Genomic DNA, 20,639 nt, shown 5'->3' on the forward strand with positions numbered 1-20,639 from the left:
CAGATCCTTTTCTGACAGAAAATGAAGCAGAGACTTGACACTGAGCAGAGTGGGAAGAGGAGACCAGCAGACCTCCAGAATGAAGAAGCCCCGATGTCTAAAGTGTGGCCAGCACTGCACGCTAAGGACCAGGACTCTTCAGATGGGCCTGAAACTGGGACATTCCCCAAAAAAACGAGGGGTCTGAGTGTCACACACCCTCCTGGACAGTGACGCCTGGCACAAGCATCCCTGGTCCCACCAGCATCGCTGCGGCAGAGGAAATACCAAGAAGGGAGACTAAAGCAGGGAAGATGACTCAGCACCCCAAAAGACCAAGCTTTAATTACCTTCTTCTATAGGCACTGCATGTCTTCTCCATGCTTTAACAAAAAAAAAAAAAAAGTCACAGATGAGAGGTAAACTGAAAAGATTTATACAGGATTAGCTCAAAATAATCATAGGCCAGTACTGTTGCACATTTCGGAACTGTTGCTGTATTTTTGAAAGTAATTTCAGAGGACATAGCTTCAAAACTTCAGTGCATAGCAACATGAAAGGACTCCCTCCATTTCTCACAAATATAATCATACTGCCTGTCCTGCTTGATATTTGCTACCTTTTCCTTTCCCAAAAGGAAAACCAAAATCAGGGGAAAGGTGCAAAACCCAAGTGAGGAAATGGCCCAGTGGAAAAGTCTCCCATGTAGGAAGGAGAATGGTACTCACCAAGTTCTTCAGCTTGTTTCTCTGAAAAAGAAGAGAAATCAGCTCAAGTGGGTTGTGGGATATTGATTGGGATAGAACCTCCCCCGTAACCAACTGCAGGGGCAGGCGGGGCGTTCTGCCAACACTGGGCAATGCAAAACCCTCACCCACCACCAGCCTGGAGCTCTGCAGGTGCTGGTGCAGGTTGAGCTGCTCAGACCTGGGGCAGGAAAAGGTCTCTGGGAGGTCCCTTCCCTACAAGGGGACCCGTCACTCAGCGCCTCCACCAAATCCCGGTGCCAGCAGGGAGGATGCACAGGGCGCTCGCCCTGCCCGTGCCACTGCGGCGCTCACCCATCGCAACCCCACACACCATCCTCAGTCACCTTTAATTGTCTGACTCAAATTCACTCTCTCCTTTCCCCGCCAACCACTTTTTGGTTCACTTTGCACTTTCACAGTGAAAAGGAAACACAAGAGCCCACCACCCTCTACAGACTCCGTGAAAAATCGTTTGTAAGGAATAGGAGACTCACCGATTTCTGCATCACGGTCCCCTGAGCAACAGAGAGAAACACAAGTTAGTCTTTGCAATCCCCTTCCCCAGGATCCCCCCACCCAGGGGAGCAGAGGCTGTGACAAAGGGGCAGATGTGCTGATTTACACCCTGGTCACAAGGATGCTCATGATTCCTGAGTGAGCTGGGCCTGTATTTATTTCCCCCTTCTGCCTGCATTGGTACCAGTTTAGCAAGAGCTCACTTTTAATAGCCAAAGATCTTTCTTGGCAATTCTATGAGCTTCAAGCAAACAAATATGCTCTCTACATTTTTCTTTTTTATATTATTATTATTTCTTGGTAAGGAAACAATTTATATCCTTAGAATCGAATTCTCAACAGCCTAGCTTTCTGTAAATCCTGGAAAACAATAATGTTTTCAGTTCTATTTCACTCCATTAAATAGATGTGAATATTAAAAGCAATGACAGCCACTCAGGGAAAAATCCCTAATGACTTTTCAGGGTAAATTTTCACATGATTAGGGTGTCAGGGAGGGAGAAGTAAAGTGTCTACTGAAAGAAGAACATTTGGACAGAGTGAGAGGATGAATAACAAAGTCTGAGAGTTTTCAGAGAGGATTTCCCCAGAAGACAGGGAGCGGGACTTACGCAGCGCTGCGTCTCGCATCGCTGAAAAACAAAAGCAGAACAGAGCATCACCACCAAAGCCCATTCCTTTTTCACCGATACACTTGTTGGGGTGGGGAGGAGGCTGAAATCGCTCCTGATGGAAAAGCTGCAGCCCAGGAGCTCCCCAAGGTCTTTCTGCTCACGACTCTTGGAGCTCTTGGCCACCTCCCCGGAGCCACCTGGGGCAGAGTCCAGCCAGGGCTGCAGCTCCAGGGCAGCGGGGAAGGGGCAGGTTTGCACGGACCAGGGAGGAGCACGGGGTTGCACTTCTCCTTCAGGGCTACGGGACCATCCTGCCCGGGGTTTCCTTAGAGCTGAGACACAGCTGAGGCCCTTGCAGAATGAAATGTGCTTCCCCAAAGCTTCTAACAGCTTTGAGAAGAACCTTGAGAGCCATTGGAAAAGTAAAACTTACTGTTGGTACAATATGTTTTCATGCTTTCTTGGGTTTGGCAGTGATTTTCCTTAAAATTACCCCCTTTTCAACATTTCATACACAGCGTTAACAATTTTCTATAGCCACTAGCCACCTCCATCCCACATATCCACATGAATTCTCCCATTCAAGGGAATTCTCCAGTTTCTAGGAAATAAAAGGTAAAGCTTACCTATTTGTTTCTCACGCTTTCCTATGAAGGAAAGAAAGAAATGTAAATAATTGAGAACATCATCCCTTCCAAAGAGCCCTGGTCAGGCCACAGAAGGATTTAAAGCCACCATGGTCTGGCAGTGCTGCGGTGCCTGAGCGACCCACTGGCCCAGCTCCTTCTGCTAAGAAATAGAGGATTTCCATTCCCCTTATTCCTCTGTATTATTTGTCTTTCCGAAAGGGAGGAGCCCTGAGAGACCCCAAAAGTGCGAGCTTTTGGGTTTTTTTGCAGGGCCTGGCAAATCATTGTTTCATTTCTGCGAGAAGAATGCAACCTTGGCAGGGCCAGAGGAAAGCCTGGCTGATGCTGCTTTAATGTCCACATCCTTCTTTGCTATCTTTTTCTTGGAAAAACAACCTTTATTTTCTTGTCAGAAAGCACATCCCTGAGTCTTTAAGACCCTGGCACCACACGTGTGTCCCAGACACCGAGACAAGACTCCGGAACCATCCATTTTCCCAAACCCACCCGTTCACCAAAACCAGAGGTGGCCCAACAGGACCAGTCTCCCTCCCCAAACACCGCACCAGGACAGTACCTTTAATTTTAAATAGATAAACAGCGAAAATAAGGAGAACGACCACAGCAACCGAGACGATGCCCAGGGCAGTTATCCAAGGATGGGCATTCTGGAAAAAGGGATCTGAAAAATAAAATCCCCAAAGGGGTTGGGTCACTGCACAAGCAGCAATGGGAAATAGCTCATTTCTGTGTTATACAAGCGCGTCCCAGGTCTGAATCCCATCAAGAGTGAGAATCACCCCCTGACTGTACTCCTCAGAGTGACAAAATATCAAATTAAAAAAAAAACCCTCTATTTGGAAAATTTTGCACGTGTCTATGATGTTTTGTCTGCATACATTGTGGGGGATTTTTTTAAAGCAAAAATGGATTTATAGACAAATTATTTCTAATTAAATCATGCTTTCTTCTCGTGTGAGAAGAAGAAAGCTGCGGGGTGCAGAAAACACTGGATGCACCAAACACGGAGCCTGACAAATGCACCCGAGATTTTCTGCCAGTGTCATGTCCCCAGTGCAGCCCCATGGGCAGCGATAATGGGGCGATACCGCTGTCCCCCCTCACCTGAGATGTAAAACTCAAAGATCTGCTCTAGAGGCTGCTACTGCATCAAAATAATCTGTGGTCTTGGATACTAAAATATAATAGCAGAAACCAGGACATTCTTACTACTCAATGACAATTTTTTTCTTACACCCATTTATAGGAGGAAAACAATGTCAAGAACATCTCTGAAGTGGGTAGCATAACTCATGTGACAGTCACTTATCAAGCAATTTTACTTCTATGAGACATTCTTGGTACCTTCAAACATAGACCTTCATTAAATTCTGTTTCCTAAGCATCCACTGGTAATTGCTGCTGGGGAGGACAGGAAAGAAGAGCGCTGGCTACGAGCAAGTAAATTAGAGGCACCAGGAGCACAGACTACAAACCTGTCACCTGCAGCTCCACCACAGCCTGGTCATAGTCTGAGCCATTGTCAACAAAGCAGGTGTAATTCCCTCTGTCAGACAGCTGGACATCGAAAATTGTCAAGTTCACGTTGCCCTTGGCGAGTCCGTCCTTCCACAGCTCTGTGCGTCCTACATATTCCAGCATCTGATTCCCGTTCTGGTCCCAGCCCCCCTTGTAGCGATGCACAAAGGGCACGAGCTGCTCCCGATACCAGGTCACCTCCATGTCTTGCGAGCTCTGCGCGGGGGAGAAGCGGCAGGGCAGCACCGCGTCCTCGCCCACGGCCACGGTGACGGGGCCGGGGGGTCCCATCACTGTGAGCGGAGCTGGGAGAAAACCCCAAAGGAAGAAGAAATAACCGTGAGTTCGCAGTGGTGACCGAGGCCAGAAAAACAGCGGCTGCTGCTCCAGACGGTTCGTGTGCCACGTGCCGTGTCACTGTGTTGGAGTGTCACTGTGCTGGGGGATGAGCCATTGAGGGGCTGGGAGAGGGATCCCAGCTGTGCAGAACATGATTCCCTGTCCTGCGCTACCACCAGAGTTCTTCAGATCTTTTTAAAGAAGATCTCTTTTAAGAGAATTTGTTGTCAAGGGGATAAGTGCCCCCTGGGCTGCTCAGGGTGGGGAGAAAGCAGGATGAAGAAGGAAAGAAGTGACTGGAAGGTTTCTGGGTGGGTGGTTGCAGAAAGGAGAGAATTTGAGAACAGATAAAACCAAAATATCCTCAGCTATTTGCACCTATTACAGCAGAAATAAAAAAATGTATCAGGTGCTCTGGGCATCTTTGGAAATTTAAAAAGAAAAGGTTTATTAATAAGCTGGACACTCAACGCGCAGAGAAAGTATTTTCTGGTTGAAGAAAAACAAAAGGAAATTGACTTTCAAGACAACAGTTTTGTTGCATCCTTTTGCCAGGGTGGCTTCAGGTCAGCAATCTGACAGAAAAAGAGCCCAGAGTATTTTTTAAAACAGATTTTGTTCAAGGCTTTTTCCTTTGCGTAGGTAGCCAGGAAGATACTGAGACTGGAAGCAACACCCCAGGGATCAGCAAAACCAGAGGGACGCCTACCTGAGTGCAGCTCGTGGACTTGGAAAACTAAACCGTAAACGATAAAAACCAGCAGAGAGAAGCAGGAGTGGAAACTGGAGAGCGTCATCTTCACTGGAGCACAACCTGGAGACACAGAAAGAGAGGGAAGGGATGAAAGGAGGAGAAACAAGGGAGTGGAATAAAAGGCAGAAATCACTTTTAAAGGGGTTTATTGCTGATTACAGCCCCTTTTTATAATGGCTCGGGAAGAGACCCATATGCCAAAGGTTGAATTTGATTTTCTGTCATCAGCCTGACTTTGCTTGGTGCTTTACATACAAAGTGTGTGACCGGTGTAAAAAGTTGCAGGAATTTCCCATGGGGAAACAAAGGATAAGCTGCAACATCTCCTCTAATTCCCTGACAACGCGACAGTTGTTTTAATACAAGCCCTTGCTTATGTTATCCAGCCCTGAGAAAGTGATGGAAACGTGCAGGATGAGAAGGGGAAGCCCAGACCAAATGCACGTGGAGCTGTTGCCGCACACTCGTCCTCTGGGACAAATTCAGGACTCGGTAGCACATCCCCTGCCACCGCACGGATGTCTCAGACCAGGGAAAGCAAAATAAGCAGAACATTAATTCAACAACCAGCCAGGATGGGACCTGGCCCTGCTCTGAATCCGCTGTAACCTCTTATCACTTGCTGACTTAGTCCCGGCTTTGTTAATGAGCAGTGAAAACCACAATGAATTTTGGCAGATGGCAGAAAGCAATTTCAATCTGCAGCTTTGCAAGAGATGCCGCTTACCTGGAGGAACCGAGATCTCTCATGGGGCAGGAGCTGCTCGGCTGTCACCGGAGTGTCTGGGGTTCACCCATCTGAGCTGCGCATTCCGCTGCCTGAAAACCAAACAAAAATGTCCCTCTGCATCCCAGCCTGTCACTTGTTTTCTTCTGAGCTGCCTCTGCTCAAAAATGAAGGTCACCGAGTGATCTGACGTTTTTTGGCAATGCTTTTGCTCTCAAAATGATCTTCTGGCAACGCCCAGAGGCAGCCGGTGCAGCTGCTTATCGTATCCCAGCCTCCTCCTGCGGCTGCCCCAGCCTGGGGAGGGACGGAGGGCGGACGGGGCAGGGGGTGCAAAGCCCAGCACCTGCTGTCCCCTGTTCACCAGATAAGCAATCGAAGCAACACATGCCCTGCGAACATCACCCTGAAGCCCATGGGCAGCCTGACAAATCTGGGCGAGCAGCAGCAGAAAGGAGCCCGACACCTTCCCTTGTCACCGTATGTGGCCTGGACACCCAGAGCATGGCCCGTGCCCTGGGGCTGGTGTCCCCAGGTGACATCCCACCGCGCTGGAGGTCTCATGGTGCCGCTGACCCAGGAGGGCTCTGAGCACCCAGCGGTGCCGCAGGCTCTTATCACCCACCCACAGCTGGACGAAGCGGGAGATGTGGCAGATCCCGTGATGCAAACAGGACGAGGGCACTGCAGGAACGTTGGGAGGGATCTCTCAAACTCAAGTGTCAGACGAGGTCATGAACTCACGGTGGCTTCAGGGTGTAGGACGGAGTCGCCAGGGCGAGGGGAGGTGGAAGCTCCCACAGTGTGGTACCCAGAGAGGAGAAGGTGCTGGACTCCAGCTCTGCTCTCCAGACCATCCAGCCCCTCTGGGCTTTGATCTGCTCCCTCAAACCAGCTGGAAACGCTGTGCAAGCCCCGTCCAGCCAGGAGCCGATGAGCTGAGGGCACTGGGGAGCAGACTGGACACCTCCACACCATCCAAAACCTCCTTTCCTGGAGTCAGCTCACAAGTTAGTGCTGACTGTCTGAAAAGTGCCTGAACACTGTGACTCTGCCATCATTCCTTCTGCTTTTCATCATCTTCAGGCAGCCTCTGAGTCTTGCAATTTCCACATTCAGCAGGAATCCCACCTCCCCTCCTGTGGATTTCAGCAAACACAGTGGTATCCGGGATGGAGAGGGAAGAGAGGGAGACCTTGGCCAATGAGGTGGAGGAGATGAGTGGAATAGGTGAGTGGAACTGTCCTCTGTTGAGGAGCCATATGCATCCTGCTTCTGCTGTAGAACAGCTATTTAAGGTCCCAACACCTGGGGCTTGTCCCAGCCTGGGCTTGTGATGGGGTTGAGACTTGGTGGCTGTGACCCCTCAGCTGAACTGCTTGTGCTTATCTGTAGACCCACCACCAACACGAACACCCATCCTTGGCTCCCACCACTGTCCACAGAAAGAAACAGGAATTTGCGGTCACAGATGTTGGGGTAACATCCATTGCAGTCCGCACTTGTTTGTGCCCAGACGTGCCTGTTTTAGTCATGCAGCACTGGAGCCACCCAAGCTCAGGTCCAGGTGTCTGCAGAGCAGACGTGCACCCACCCACTCAGGTGAATCCTCCTCCAGGACACCGGGGTCTCCTTGGCCAGGGATCCCATGGCAGCTCCTGGATAAGGAACAGGGGCGGGATCAGGGCAGCACTGAGGCTCGGGCAGTCCAGGACAAGAAAGTTTCCCACCTCTGGGTAGGGGAGAGGGAATCATTGAATCATGGAATAGTTTGGGTTGGGAGGGACCTTCCCAGCTCCCCAGTGCCCCCCCTGCCATGAGCAGGGACATCTTCACCAGCTCAGGGTGCTCAGAGCCCCGTCCAGCCTGGCCTGGGGTGTCTCCAGGGATGGTTCATCCACCACCTCTCTGCCCAACCTGGGCCAGGCTCTCACCACCCTCAGGGGCAAAAATTTCTTCCTCATGTCCAGCCTGAATCTCCCTCCTTTAGCTAAAACTATCACCCCTTGACCTGTCGCAATAGGTCCTATCTGTTCCCTTCTATCTTATCTCCAAAAGAGGAAGAGAATCTTGAAGTGATGGTGTCTGAGGGTCATAGAAACAGGCAACCACGTGGCCCGTTGCCTGAGGAGCACAGTGCACCTTCTCCCATGCAGAAAGCACAATCTGTATCTTCACCTTCCCACCCATCTTCTTTAGGGACACGAATGTCTAACAAGTGTCTGTTCAGAGCCCTGGCAGCAGGGGCCACCCCCATGCAGACGAGATGCCTTTCTCCATGCAAAATTGTGGTTTCTCCAGCTTCATTTCAGCCCACATAGGACATTCTGAGTCTCCTTCAGCCTACTCAGAGTTGTAAGGGGGGATCCACACCCCAGTGTCAGGTGTCTCCAGGTCACAGGTGAGCTCGTCACCTGGGCTTGTGCTGGGGACACTCACAGCCATGCACAGACCCACTGACATAGATGCCTTCATTGTCTCCTGTAGGATGCAGTGAACCATTTTCTCAAAAGTCCCTGACACCCCTCACAGGTTAAAAGGAGGTGGAGGCAACACCTTGGACACAGACATTTGGTGCTGACACACAGACAAATCCCACTGCAGTAACTTTATTCTGTACATTCAGAAAGCGATCCCTGCTGCGGGAGTGTGTTCAGTGAGAGTGTGTTCAACTGGTAGAGAGCGGGGATGAAAGGCGACAGTCAGGAGCTGCAACTGGGGAAACTCTGTTCAAACACAAAGGGCTAATTCTTCCCCTTGAGAGAAGTGCAGCACCAGCCAGAGGTCCAGAGACATAACGAGATCTCCACCCTTGGACATCCTACACAACTCAGCTGAACGAGCTTCAAAGACACCTCAGGCACTTGAGGGCAGCCCTGCTGGGAGCAGGTGGCTGCAACAGAAACCTCCACCACTTCCTTCCAACCTAAACCCTGCTGTGAGTGTGAATGGCTGAGGTCCCCTAGGAAACCTTCTCTTGCTCCCTCCCCTTCATCAAGGACACATTCTGAGCAGTGTCCCAGAACCCAGCCAGAACCAAGGGTAGACTGGTTCCCCCTCAAATTGTGTCTCTTGAAATGTGAAGATGGGAATGTTCTCATCAACACTAAAAAATGACACTCGCTTCTCTTCATAACACAGTGAGACACGGATCCGCTTGGGAGTCTGGATTTCAGAAAGGAAAGTGTTCTCAGGGAACGTGAGAGCTTGAAAGCAGCCTGCCCACAGCCCCACTGCCCAGAAACCCTTCTCTGGATTAAAGAAAATCTCGCCTTTCTTTTCCACATTTTCTCTACACACCCCCACAAGCCATCCTCCTCTGTTGTCCACCTCCACCTCCCAGTAGCATCTCCCTGAGGTGAAGCCTTCACGACCCAACACACAGCGCCATGGTTGAAATCTCTTGGGGTTGTCAGGGATGTCCTGCAGCTTCTCTTCTCGTCTCACACTTTTGCAGTCATCAGACAGGACAAGGAAGCAGTGGGCTGTGTCTGAATCCAGAACCACCTTCACTGCAGGAGAGATGGAGTCAACACATCAGGGCAGAGCTCACCCCAGGAAAGAGCTTTGCTGGGGCTGCACAAGGAAGAGCAAGAGTGCAAGCGATAGCTGGCAGACTGTGGCATGGGAAGCTGCACAAGGTGACAATGTTAGTGCAAGGAGCAGAAAACCATAGAATCATTCCAGTAGGAGGAGACCCTCAAGTTCATTGAGTCCAAACATAACCTAACTCTAGGACTAAACCATGTCTCTGAGAACCTCGTCTAAACACATTTCATAGACATCCAGGGATGGTGACTCCAGCGCTGCCCTGGGCAGCCTGTTCCAATGCCCCACAGCCCTTTGGGGAAGAAATTGTTCCCCACATCCAACCTCAACCTCCCCTGGCGCAACTTGAGGCCGTTTCCTCTGCTCCTGGCGCTTGTTCCTGGGGAGCAGAGCCCGACCCCCCTGGCTCCAAGCTCCTTTCAGGCAGTTCAGAGATCAGAAGGTCTCCCCTCAGCTCCTGTTCTCCAGCTGAACCCCCAGGTCCCTCAGCTGCTCCCATCACACTTGTGCTCCAGCCCCTTCCCCAACCTTGTCTCCCTCCTCTGCACTCTATTGAGTACCTCAAGGTCTTTCCTATAGTGAGGGGCCCAAAACTGAACACAGGATTCAAGGTTTGGCATCACCAGCATCGAGTGCAGCGGAAGGGTCACTGTCCTGGTCCTGCTGGCCACACTAGTGCTGCTACAAGCCAAGATGCTGGTGGCCTTCTTGGCCACCTGGGCACACTGCTGGTTCATATTCAGCCAGATGTTGATAAACAACCCCAGATCCTTTTCTGACAGAAAATGAAGCAGAGACTTGACACTGAGCAGAGTGGGAAGAGGAGACCAGCAGACCTCCAGAATGAAGAAGCCCCGATGTCTAAAGTGTGGCCAGCACTGCACGCTAAGGACCAGGACTCTTCAGATGGGCCTGAAACTGGGACATTCCCCAAAAAAACGAGGGGTCTGAGTGTCACACGCCCTCCTGGACAGTGACGCCTGGCACAAGCATCCCTGGTCCCACCAGCATCGCTGCGGCAGAGGAAATACCAAGAAGGGAGACTAAAGCAGGGAAGATGACTCAGCACCCCAAAAGACCAAGCTTTAATTACCTTCTTCTATAGGCACTGCATGTCTTCTCCATGCTTTAAAAAAAAAAAAAAAGTCACAGATGAGAGGTAAACTGAAAAGATTTATACAGGATTAGCTCAAAATAATCATAGGCCAGTACAGTTGCACATTTCGGAACTGTTGCTGTATTTTTGAAAGTAATTTCAGAGGACATAGCTTCAAAACTTCAGTGCATAGCAACATGAAAGGACTCCCTCCATTTCTCACAAATATAATCATACTGCCTGTCCTGCTTGATATTTGCTACCTTTTATTTCCCAAAGGGAAAACCAAAATCAGGGGAAAGGTGCAAAACCCAAGTGAGGAAATGGCCCAGTGGAAAAGTCTCCCATGTAGGAAGGAGAATGGTACTCACCAAGTTCTTCAGCTTGTTTCTCTGAAAAAGAAGAGAAATCAGCTCAAGTGGGCTGTGGGATATTGATTGGGATAGAACCTCCCCCGTAACCAACTGCAGGGGCAGGTGGGGCGTTCTGCCAACACTGGGCAATGCAAAACCCTCACCCACCACCAGCCTGGAGCTCTGCAGGTGCTGGTGCAGGTTGAGCTGCTCAGACCTGGGGCAGGAAAAGGTCTCTGGGAGGTCCCTCGCCTACAAGGGGACCCGTTACTCAGCGCCTCCACCAAATCCCGGTGCCAGCAGGGAGGATGCACAGGGCGCTCGCCCTGCCCGTGCCACTGCGGCGCTCACCCATCGCAACCCCACACACCATCCTCAGTCACCTTTAATTGTCTGACTCAAATTCACTCTCTCCTTTCCCCGCCAACCACTTTTTGGTTCACTTTGCACTTTCACAGTGAAAAGGAAACACAAAAGCCCACCACCCTCTACAGACTCTGTGAAAAATCGTTTGTAAGGAATAGGAGACTCACCGATTTCTGCATCACGGTCCCCTGAGCAACAGAGAGAAACACAAGTTACTCTTTGCACTCCCCTTCCCCAGGATCCCCCCACCCAGGGGAGCAGAGGCTGTGACAAAGGGGCAGATGTGCTGATTTACACCCTGGTCACAAGGATGCTCATGATTCCTGAGTGAGCTGGGCCTGTAGTTATTTCCCCCTTCAACCTGTATTGGTACCAGTTTAGCAAGAGCTCACTTTTAATAGCCAAAGATCTTTCTTGGCAATTCTATGAGCTGCAAGGAAACTAACATGATCTCTACTTTTTTTTTTTTTAATTTTATTATTATTATTTCTTGGTAAGCAAACAATCTACATTCTTAGAATCGAATTCTCAACAGCCTAGCTTTCTGTAAATCCGGAAAACAATAATGTTTTCAGTTCTATTTCACTACATTAAAAAGATGTGAATGTTAAAAGCAATGACAGTCACTCAGGGAAAAAATCCTAGTGACTTTTCAGGGTAAATTTTCACATGATTAGGGTGTCAGGGAGGGAGAAGTAGAGTGTCTACTGAAAGAAGAACATTTGGACAGAGTGAGAGGATGAATAACAAAGTCTGAGAGTTTTCAGAGAGGATTTCCCCAGAAGACGGGGAGCGGGACTTACGCAGCGCTGCGTCTCGCATCGCTGAAAAACAAAAGCAGAACAGAGCATCACCACCAAAGCCCATTCCTTTTTCACCGATACACTTGTTGGGGTGGGGAGGAGGCTGAAATCGCTCCTGATGGAAAAGCTGCAGCCCAGGAGCTCCCCAAGGTCTTTCTGCTCACGACTCTTGGAGCTCTTGGCCACCCTCCCCGGAGCCACCTGGGGCAGAGTCCAGCCAGGGCTGCAGCTCCAGGGCAGCGGGGAAGGGGCAGGTTTGCACGGACCAGGGAGGAGCACGGGGTTGCACTTCTCCTTCAGGGCTACGGGACCATCCTGCCCGGGGTTTTGGGAGAGGTTTTGTTAGTGTTGACACACAGCTGAGGCCCTTGCCAAATGACAAGTGCTTCCCCAGAGCTTCTACCAGCTTTGGGAAGAACCTTGAGACTCCTTTGAAAAGCAAAATTCGCTGTTGGTATAACAGCCGTCCATGCTTTTTTTGGTTCAGCAATGATTTTCCTTAAAGTTACACCACCATTGCATAATTTCATACACTGAGTTAACAATTTTCTGTAGACAGTAACCAAACAATTTCCCTCCCCCACATCCACAAGAATTCTCCCATTTGAGGGAATTCTTCAGTGTGTCTAGGAAATAAAAGGTAAAGCTTACCTATTTGATCCTCAAGCTTTCCTGTGAAGGAAAGAAAGAAATGTAAATAATTGAGAAGATCATCCCATCCAAAGAGCCCTGGTCAAGCCACAGAAGGAGTTACAGCCACCGGGGTCTGGCAGTGCTGCGGTGCCTGAGCGACCCACCGGCCAGCTCCTTCTGCTAAGAAATAGAGGATCTCAGTGTCCTTTATTCCTCTGTATTATTTGTCTTTCACAAGTGGACGAGCCCTGTCAGGCCCTCAAAGTGCAAGGTTTGGGGGTTCCTTTTGCAGGGTCTGGCAAATCATTGCTCCATTTCTAGAAGAAGAATCCACGCTGGGTGCGCAAAATCTGACTCATGCTGCTTTAATATCCACATCCTTCTTTGCTATCTTTTTCTTGGAAAAACAACCTTTCTTTTCTTGCCAGAGAGCACATCCCTGAGTCTTTAAGCCCCTGGCACCACACGTGTGTCCCAGACACCGAGACAACACTCTGGGACCATCCTGACATTTCCCAAACCCACCCGTCCACCAAAGCCAGAGGAGGCCAAACAGGCAAACACCGCACCAGGACCGTACCTTTAATTTTAAATAGATAAATAGCGAAAATAAGGAGAACGAGCACAGCAACCGAGATGATGCCCAGAGCAATTGTCAAAGGATGGGCATTATGGAAAAAGGGATCTGAAAAATAAAATCCACAAAAGGTTTTTGGTCACTGCACAAGCAGCAATGGGAAATAGCTCATTTCTGCGTTATACAAGTGCATCCCAGGTCTGAATCCCATCAAGAGTGAGAATCACCTCCTGACTGTACTCCACAAAGGGACAAAATATCGAATTTTAAAAAAAACCCTCTATTTGGGCAATTTCACACTTCTCTGTGATTGACTCTGTTTTGTCTGCATACATTGTAGGGGATTGTTTCACGCAAATATAGATTTCTAGACAAATTATTTCTAATTAAATCATACTTTCTTCTCGTGTGAGAAAAAGAAAGCTGCGGGGTGCAGAAAACACTGGATGCACCAAACACGGAGCCTGACAAATGCACCCGAGATTTTCTGCCAGTGTCACGTCCCTACTGCAGCCCCATGGGCAGCGATAATGGGGCGATATCCCCGTCCCCCCTCACCTGAGATGTAAAACTCTGATCCCCGTTCTTGACCATCCAGGACGTGTCCGACCCAGCAGGAGACGTTCTGCTTCGTGCCCCTGGTGAGGATGATGCTGCTTTCCACCGCAAAGAGGCTGCTCTGGTCCTGGGTGACGCTTTCCGAGAGGGATGGGAGATGCTGCCCGTGGGGATCTCGCCACAGCACCTGGGGCCGCGGGTACCAGCCGGCCGAGCGACAGGACACCCGGATCCCCCCGTCCTGGTACCGCTCCAGCGCGACGAGCGGGACAGAGCCGCTGGCTGCGGGGACACAGACACCCAGTGACCGCAGGGGAACGGGGTGGCCTGGCTGTCCCTCTGCCTGGCAAGGGATGGACATGGACACTGACATATTGTGGGGTTTGGTTTAAGACAAGTGTGACCTGGGGTCAGGACATTTCATTTCAACAGGGCATGGACCTGCTGGAGAGGGACCAGAGGAACCACTGAAATGATCTGAGGCTGGAACAGCTCTGCTGGGAGAGTTGGGGTGTTCAGCTGGAGAAGAGAAGCTCCAGGGAGACCTTATTGTGGCATTTCAGTGCTTAAAAGCGGATGATAAGAAAGGTGGGGAGAGAATTTGAGCAGGGCCTGTTGCGATAGGACAAGGGGTGATGGTTTTAAACTAAAGGAGGGAGATTCAGGCCGGACATGAGGAAGGAATTGTTGGCCCTGAGGGTGGTGAGAGCCTGGCCCAGGTTGGCCAGAGAGGTGGTGGATGAACCATCCCTGGAGACACCCCAGGCCAGGCTGGACGGGGTCTGAGCACCCTGAGCTGGTGAAGATGTCCCTGTCATGGCAGGGGGGGCACTGGGGAGCTGTGGAAGTCCCTTCCAACCGAAAACTTTCTATGATTCTATGATTCTTGCAGTGTTTTTCACGTAACTCAAAGATCTGCTCTGGAGGCTGCTACTGCATAAAAATAATCCGCAGTCCCAGATACTAAAATATAATAGCACAAACCAGGACATTCTTACTCTATTACTCTATGCCAGTTTTTTTTCTTACACCCATTTACATTTCCTAAGCACCCATTTTAAACTGCTGCTGGGGAGGACAGGAAAGAAGAGCGCTGGCTACAAGCAAGTAAATTAGAGACAACAGGAGCACAGACTACAAACCTGTCACCTTCAGCTCCACCACAGCCTGGTCATAGCCTGAGCCATTGTCAACAAAGCAGGTGTAATTCCCTCTGTCAGACAGTTGGACATCGAAAATTTTCAAGTTCACGCTGCCCTTGGCGAGTCCGTCCTTCCACAGCTCTGTGCGTCCTACATATTCCAGCATCTGATTCCCGTTCTGGTCCCGGCCCCCCTTGTAGTGATGCACAAAGGGCACGAGCTGCTCCCGATACCAGGTCACCTCCATGTCTTGCGAGCTCTGCGCGGGGGAGAAGCGGCAGGGCAGCACCGCGTCCTTGCCCACGGCCACGGTGACGGGCCCGGGGGGTCCCATCACTGTGAGCGGAGCTGGGAGAAAACCCCAAAGGAAGAAGAAATAACCGTGAGTTCGCAGTGGTGACCGAGGCCAGAAAAACAGCGGCTGCTGCTCCAGAGGGTTCGTGTGCCAGGTGCCGTGTCACTGTGTTGGAGTGTCACTGTGCTGGGGAATGAGCCATTGAGGGGCTGGGAGAGGGATCCCAGCTGTGCAGAACATGATTCCCTGTCCCGCGCTACCACCAAAGTTCTTCAGAACCCCAAAAAGACAATTTGTTCTCAAGGGGGCAAGTGCTGCTTGTGCTGCTCAGGATGGGCAGAAAGCAGGATGAAGAAGGAAAGAAGTGACTGGAAGGTGTCCAGCACAGAGCCATGAATATGATGAAGGGAGTGGAGCATCCCCCGTGGGAGGAAACGCTGAGGGAGCTGGGGCTCTGGAGCTGGACAAGAGGAGACTGAGGGGGGACTCATTCTTGGGGATCAATGTGGAAAGGGGGAGTGTCAGGAGGATGGAGCCAGGCTCTTCTGGTGACAACTGATGGTAGGACAAGGGACAATGGGTATGAACTGGAACAGACGAGGTTCCACTTAAATTTGAGAAGAAACTTGTTGGGGTGAGGGTGGCAGAGCCTGGCCCAGGCTGCCCAGGGGGGTTGTGGAGTCTCCTTCTGTGCAGACATTCCAACCCGCCTGGACACCTTCCTGTGTCACCTCATCTGGGTGTTCCTGCTCCAGGGGGGGATTGCACTGGATGAGCTTTCCAGGTCCCTTCCAACCCCTGACATTCTGGGATGCTGTGATTCTGTGGGTTTAGATGAGTGGTGGCGAAAGCAGACAACTTGGGTACAAAAAACCCTCAAATATCATCAGTTATTTGCACCTATTACAACAGAAAATAAAAATATCTCATGCGCTCTGAACATCTTTGGAAATTTGAAAAGAAATTCTTATCACTAAATAGGCCACTCAACTCACATAAAAAGTGGTTTCTGGTTGAAGAAAAACAAAAAGAAAGACAAGTGTTGTGCTGCATCCTTTGACACACTGGGAACATGCTGGGAGCAGGGAAAGTGGAGAGGGAAACGGCAGCAAATTACGATCAAGTCATTGGCTCCATCTGGTGTCCCTGGAGCTCAGTGAGGATCCAGGGGGACGCTGGTGCTCTCAGACAAGGGTGAGATTCATGGCCGAGGCCCTGAGCCTGCGCTGTGCTCGGCCCTTCACGGGAAAAGCTGCATCAAGAGCCAGAAAGATACTGAGGTTGGAAGCAACACCCCAGGGATCAGCAAAACCAGAGGGACGCCTACCTGAGTGCAGCTCGTGGACTTGGAAAACTAAACCATAAACTACAAAAACCAGCAGAGAGAAGCAGGAGTGGAAACTGGAGAGCGTCATCTTCACTGGAGCACAACCTGGAGACACGGAAAGAGAGGGAAGGGATGAAAGGAGGAGAAACAAGGGAGGAGAATAAAAGGCAGAATTCACTTTTAAAGGGGTTTATTGCTGATTACAGCCCCTTTTTATAATGGCTCGGGAAGAGACCCATATGCCAAAGGTTGAATTCGATTTTCTGTCATCAGCCTGACTTTGCTTGGTGCTTTACATACAAAGTGTGTGACTGGTGTAAAAAGTTGCAGGAATTTCCCATGGGGAAACAAAGGACAAGCTGCAACATCTCCTCTAATTCCCTGACAAAGCGACAGTTGTTTTAATACAAGCCCTTGCTTATGTTATCCAGCCCTGAGAAAGTGATGGAAACGTGCAGGATGAGAAGGGGAAGCCCAGACCAAATGCACGTGGAGCTGTTGCCGCACACTCGTCCTCTGGGACGAATTCAGGACTCGGTAGCACATCCCCTGGCACCGCACGGATGTCTCAGACCAGGGAAAGCAAAATAAGCAGAACGTTAATTCAACAACCAGCCAGGATGGGACCTGGCCCTGCTCTGAATCCCCTGTAACCTCTTATCACTTGCTGACTTAGTCCCGGCTTTGTTAACGAGCAGTGAAAACCACAATGAATTTGGCAGATGGCAGAAAGCAATTTCAATCTGCAGCTTTGCACGAGATGCCGCTTACCTGGAGGAACCGCGATCTCTCATGGGGCAGGAGCTGCTCGGCTGTCACCGGAGTGTCTGGGGTTCACCCATCTGAGCTGAGCATTTCCCTGTCAAAAACCAAACAAAAACGTCCCTCTGTGTCCCAGCCTATCACTTGTTTTCTTCTGAGTTGCCTCTGCTCAAAAATGAAGGTCACCGAGTGATCTGACGTTTTTTGGCAATGCTTTTGCTCTCAAAATGATCTTCTGGCAACGCCCAGAGGCAGCCGGTGCAGCTGCTTATCGTATCCCAGCCTCCTCCTGCGGCTGCCCCAGCCTGGGGAGGGACGGAGAGCGGACGGGGCAGGGGGTGCAAAGCCCAGCACCTGCTGTCCCCTGTTCACCAGATAAGCAATCGAAGCAACACATGCCCTGCGAACATCACCCTGAAGCCCACGGGCAGCCTGACAAATCTGGGCGAGCAGCAGCTGAAAGGAGCCCGACACCTTCCCTTGTCACCGTATGTGGCCTGGACACCCAGAGCATGGCCCGTGCCCTGGGGCTGGTGTCCCCAGGTGACATCCCACCGGGCTGGAGGTCTCATGGTGCCGCTGACCCAGGAGGGCTCTGAGCACCCAGCGGTGCCGCAGGCTCTTATCACCCACCCACAGCTGGACGAAGCGGGAGATGTGGCAGATTTCGTGGTGCAAACAGGACGAGGGCACTGCAGGAACGTTGGGAGGGATCTCTCAAACTCAAGTGTCAGACGAGGTCATGAACTCACGGTGGCTTCAGGGTGTAGGACGGAGTCGCCAGGGTGAGGGGAGGTGGAAGGTCCCACAGTGTGGTACCCAGAGAGGAGAAGGTGCTGGACTCCAGCTCTGCTCTCCAGACCATCCAGCCCCTCTGGGCTTTGATCTGCTCCCTCAAACCAGCTGGAAACGCTGTGCAAGCCCCGTCCAGCCAGGAGCCGATGAGCTGAGGGCAGTGGGGAGCAGACTGGACACCTCCACACCATCCAAAACCTCCTTTCCTGGAGTCAGCTCACAAGTTAGTGCTGACTGTCTGAAAAGTGCCTGAACACTGTGACTCTGCTTTTCATCATCTTCAGGCAGCCTCTGAGTCTTGCAATTTCCACATTCAGCAGGAATCCCGCCTCCCCTCCTGTGGATTTCAGCAAACACAGTGGTATCCGGGATGGAGAGAGAAGAGGGGGAGACCTTGGCCAATGAGGTGGAGGAGATGAGTGGAAGAGGTGAGTGGAACTGTCCTCTGTTGAGGAGCCATATGCATCCTGCTTCTGCTGTAGAACAGCTATTTAAGGTCCCAAGACCTGGGGCTTGTCCCAGCCTGGGCTTGTGATGGGATTGAGACTTGGTGGCTGTGACCCCTCAGCTGAACTGCTTGTGCTTATCTGTAGACCCACCACCAACACCAATGACCCATCCTTGGCTCCCACCACTGTCCACAGAAAGAAACAGGAATTTGGGATCACAGATGTTGGGGTAACATCCATTGCAGTCCACACTTGTTTGTGCCCAGACGTGCCTGTTTTAGTCATGCAGCACTGGAGCCACCCAAGCTCAGGTCCAGGTGTCTGCAGAGCAGACGTTCACCCACCCACCCAGGTGAATCCTCCTCCAGGACACCGGGGTCTCCTTGGCCAGGGATCCCATGGCAGCTCCTGAATAAGGAACAGGGGCAGGATCAGGGCAGCACTGAGGCTGGAGCCATCCAGGACGAGGGGGTTTCCCACCTCTGGGCAGGGGAGAGGAAATAATAGAATCATAGAACAGTTTGTGTTGAAGGGACCATCCCAGCTCCCCATTCCCCCCCCTGCCATGAGCAGGGACATCTTCACCAGCTCAGGGTGCTCAGAGCCCCGTCCAGTCTGGCCTGGGATGTCTCCAGGGATGGTTCATCCACCACCTCTCTGGCCAACCTGGGCCAGGCTCTCGCCACCCTCAGGGCCAACAATTTCTTCCTCATGTCCAGCCTGAATCTCCCCATCTCTAGTTTAAAACCATCACCCCTTGTCCTACCACAACAGGCCCTGCGCAAACATCTGTCCCATCTTTCTTATCGGCTGCTTTTAGGTCTGGAAAGGCTGCACTAAGTTCTCCCCGGAGCTTCTCTTCTCAGCTGAACCCCCCAGCTCTCTCCCCTGTCCCCCAGCAGAGCTGTTCCAGCCTCGGGTCATTCCTGGGGCTCCTCTGGCCCCTCTCCAGCAGGTCCATGTGTGTTTGTGCTGAGGACCCAGAGCTGGACCAGCACTGCAGGGGGGTCTCACCAGAGCGGAGCAGAGGGGCAGAATTCTCCCCCACCTGCTGCCCATGGGGCTGGGGATGCAGCCCAAATCACCCTGTCCCTTCTCCTGCTGTGATGTATTCAGCCCCAATGGTCCCCTGGGGCTGTCCATCCTGAGCAGCTTCCCTTCCTCTGTCCCCAGCTGATGTGACCCTGGACCCAGACACTGCCAACCCCTTCCTCATCCTGGCTTGTGACCGGCGCGGTGTGGGACGTGGGGACGAGTGGATCTTGCTGCCTGACAACCCTGAGCGTTTCGACACAGAGCCGTGTGTGCTGGGCAGCCCCGGCTTCACTGCGGGGAGGCACCGCTGGGAGGTGGAGGTGGCCAGTGCGGGGGACTGGTGGGCTGTGGGGGTGGCCCAGGAGTCTGTTAGGAGGAAGGGAGTCCTCAGTTTTACCCCCCAGGAGGGGATCTGGGCTGTGGGGCAGTGGTTTGGACAATACCATGCTTTCACTGACCCTGACTGGACACCCCTGTGCCTTGCCTGCCTGCCCAGGGCCATCCAGGTCTGCCTGGACCTTACAGACGGGCAGGTGACATTTGCTGATGCTGAAAACGAAACCCCAATCTTTGCTTTCTGCCTGGCTTCATGTCCTGGGGAGAGGCTACGGCCATGGCTCTGGGTGGGGATGGACTCGTGGCTCAAGCTGTGCCCCTGACATGGAATGACATGGGGTGGGAGGGGCACTGGAAAGGCAAACACCATCTTCTTGGGTCCTGGTGCTGAGAACTGAGAGAGCCCTGCATCCTGATGGCTTCTCCTCACGTGGTTCTTCTGGCCATTAAGTGGGAAGACTGGCAGGTTTGGAGATGGACACTACCCAAGAGCCTCGTTCATCCCCTCCCACCACAGCCAGGACTGCAGAGACAATGGGGAGCACAAAGATTTGGCACCTGCAGGAGCTTGGTGCCAGGTGACCTCAGGGCAGAGACGTGGCATCAAAAGCCAGGACACTGCAGAGCAGCTCTATAAAAATACAGCAAGTTCAAACTCCTTAAAAGATGCTGGAGTAGTGTCTCCGGCTTGTTTGTTGTGTTTTATTTCGTTTTTTT

The 20,639-nt window shown here is 51.5% G+C and overlaps 3 protein-coding genes across 11 annotated transcripts in view; 1 reads left to right on the top strand and 2 right to left on the bottom strand.

The window, feature by feature from the left end:
* The window catches only part of LOC309449871 (butyrophilin subfamily 3 member A2-like), a 38,170-nt gene extending 30,503 nt beyond the window's left edge, over positions 1-7,667 (bottom strand). Inside the window, exons 1-3 of the mRNA XM_082072385.1 lie at positions 5,847-7,667; positions 5,075-5,179; positions 3,984-4,331 (exon numbers count right to left, since the gene is read on the bottom strand). Coding sequence (XP_081928511.1) covers positions 3,984-4,331; positions 5,075-5,162 — 436 coding nt within the window. The 5' untranslated portion in view covers positions 5,163-5,179; positions 5,847-7,667. The remainder of the gene's footprint in view (positions 1-3,983; positions 4,332-5,074; positions 5,180-5,846) is intronic.
* Positions 1-17,501, bottom strand: part of BTN1A1 (butyrophilin subfamily 1 member A1) — a 49,931-nt gene extending 32,430 nt beyond the window's left edge. The window contains exons 1-11 of one of the 8 annotated variants that reach the window (XM_082072372.1): positions 17,317-17,472; positions 16,546-16,650; positions 14,924-15,271; positions 13,782-14,063; positions 13,227-13,331; positions 12,665-12,685; positions 12,014-12,034; positions 11,378-11,398; positions 10,863-10,883; positions 708-728; positions 330-362 (exon numbers count right to left, since the gene is read on the bottom strand). In XM_082072372.1, the coding sequence (XP_081928498.1) occupies positions 330-362; positions 708-728; positions 10,863-10,883; positions 11,378-11,398; positions 12,014-12,034; positions 12,665-12,685; positions 13,227-13,331; positions 13,782-14,063; positions 14,924-15,271; positions 16,546-16,633 (961 nt within the window). In that variant the 5' untranslated portion in view covers positions 16,634-16,650; positions 17,317-17,472. Of the gene's footprint in view, positions 1-329; positions 363-707; positions 750-1,222; positions 1,244-1,855; positions 1,877-2,484; positions 2,506-3,064; positions 3,170-8,439; positions 9,359-10,488; positions 10,522-10,862; positions 10,905-11,377; positions 11,399-12,013; positions 12,035-12,664; positions 12,686-13,226; positions 13,332-13,781; positions 14,064-14,923; positions 15,272-16,545; positions 16,651-17,316 lie in introns of those variants that run through there. The other 7 variants (XM_082072375.1, XM_082072376.1, XM_082072371.1 and 4 more) reach the window with 7 other exon arrangements.
* Positions 1-20,588, top strand: part of LOC309449873 (E3 ubiquitin-protein ligase TRIM7-like) — a 43,179-nt gene extending 22,591 nt beyond the window's left edge. The window contains exons 1-3 of one of the 2 annotated variants that reach the window (XM_082072391.1): positions 17,696-18,329; positions 18,423-18,530; positions 19,725-20,588. In XM_082072391.1, coding sequence (XP_081928517.1) covers positions 17,963-18,329; positions 18,423-18,530; positions 19,725-20,245 — 996 coding nt within the window. In that variant the 5' untranslated portion in view covers positions 17,696-17,962 and the 3' untranslated portion in view covers positions 20,246-20,588. Of the gene's footprint in view, positions 1-17,695; positions 18,330-18,422; positions 18,531-19,724 lie in introns of those variants that run through there. The other variant, XM_082072392.1, reaches the window with a different exon arrangement.
* Positions 20,589-20,639: the final 51 nt, after the last annotated feature.

This window comes from Streptopelia decaocto, assembly GCF_964273445.1.
Source record: "Streptopelia decaocto genome assembly, chromosome: 24".
NCBI classification, from domain to species: Eukaryota; Metazoa; Chordata; class Aves; order Columbiformes; family Columbidae; genus Streptopelia; species Streptopelia decaocto.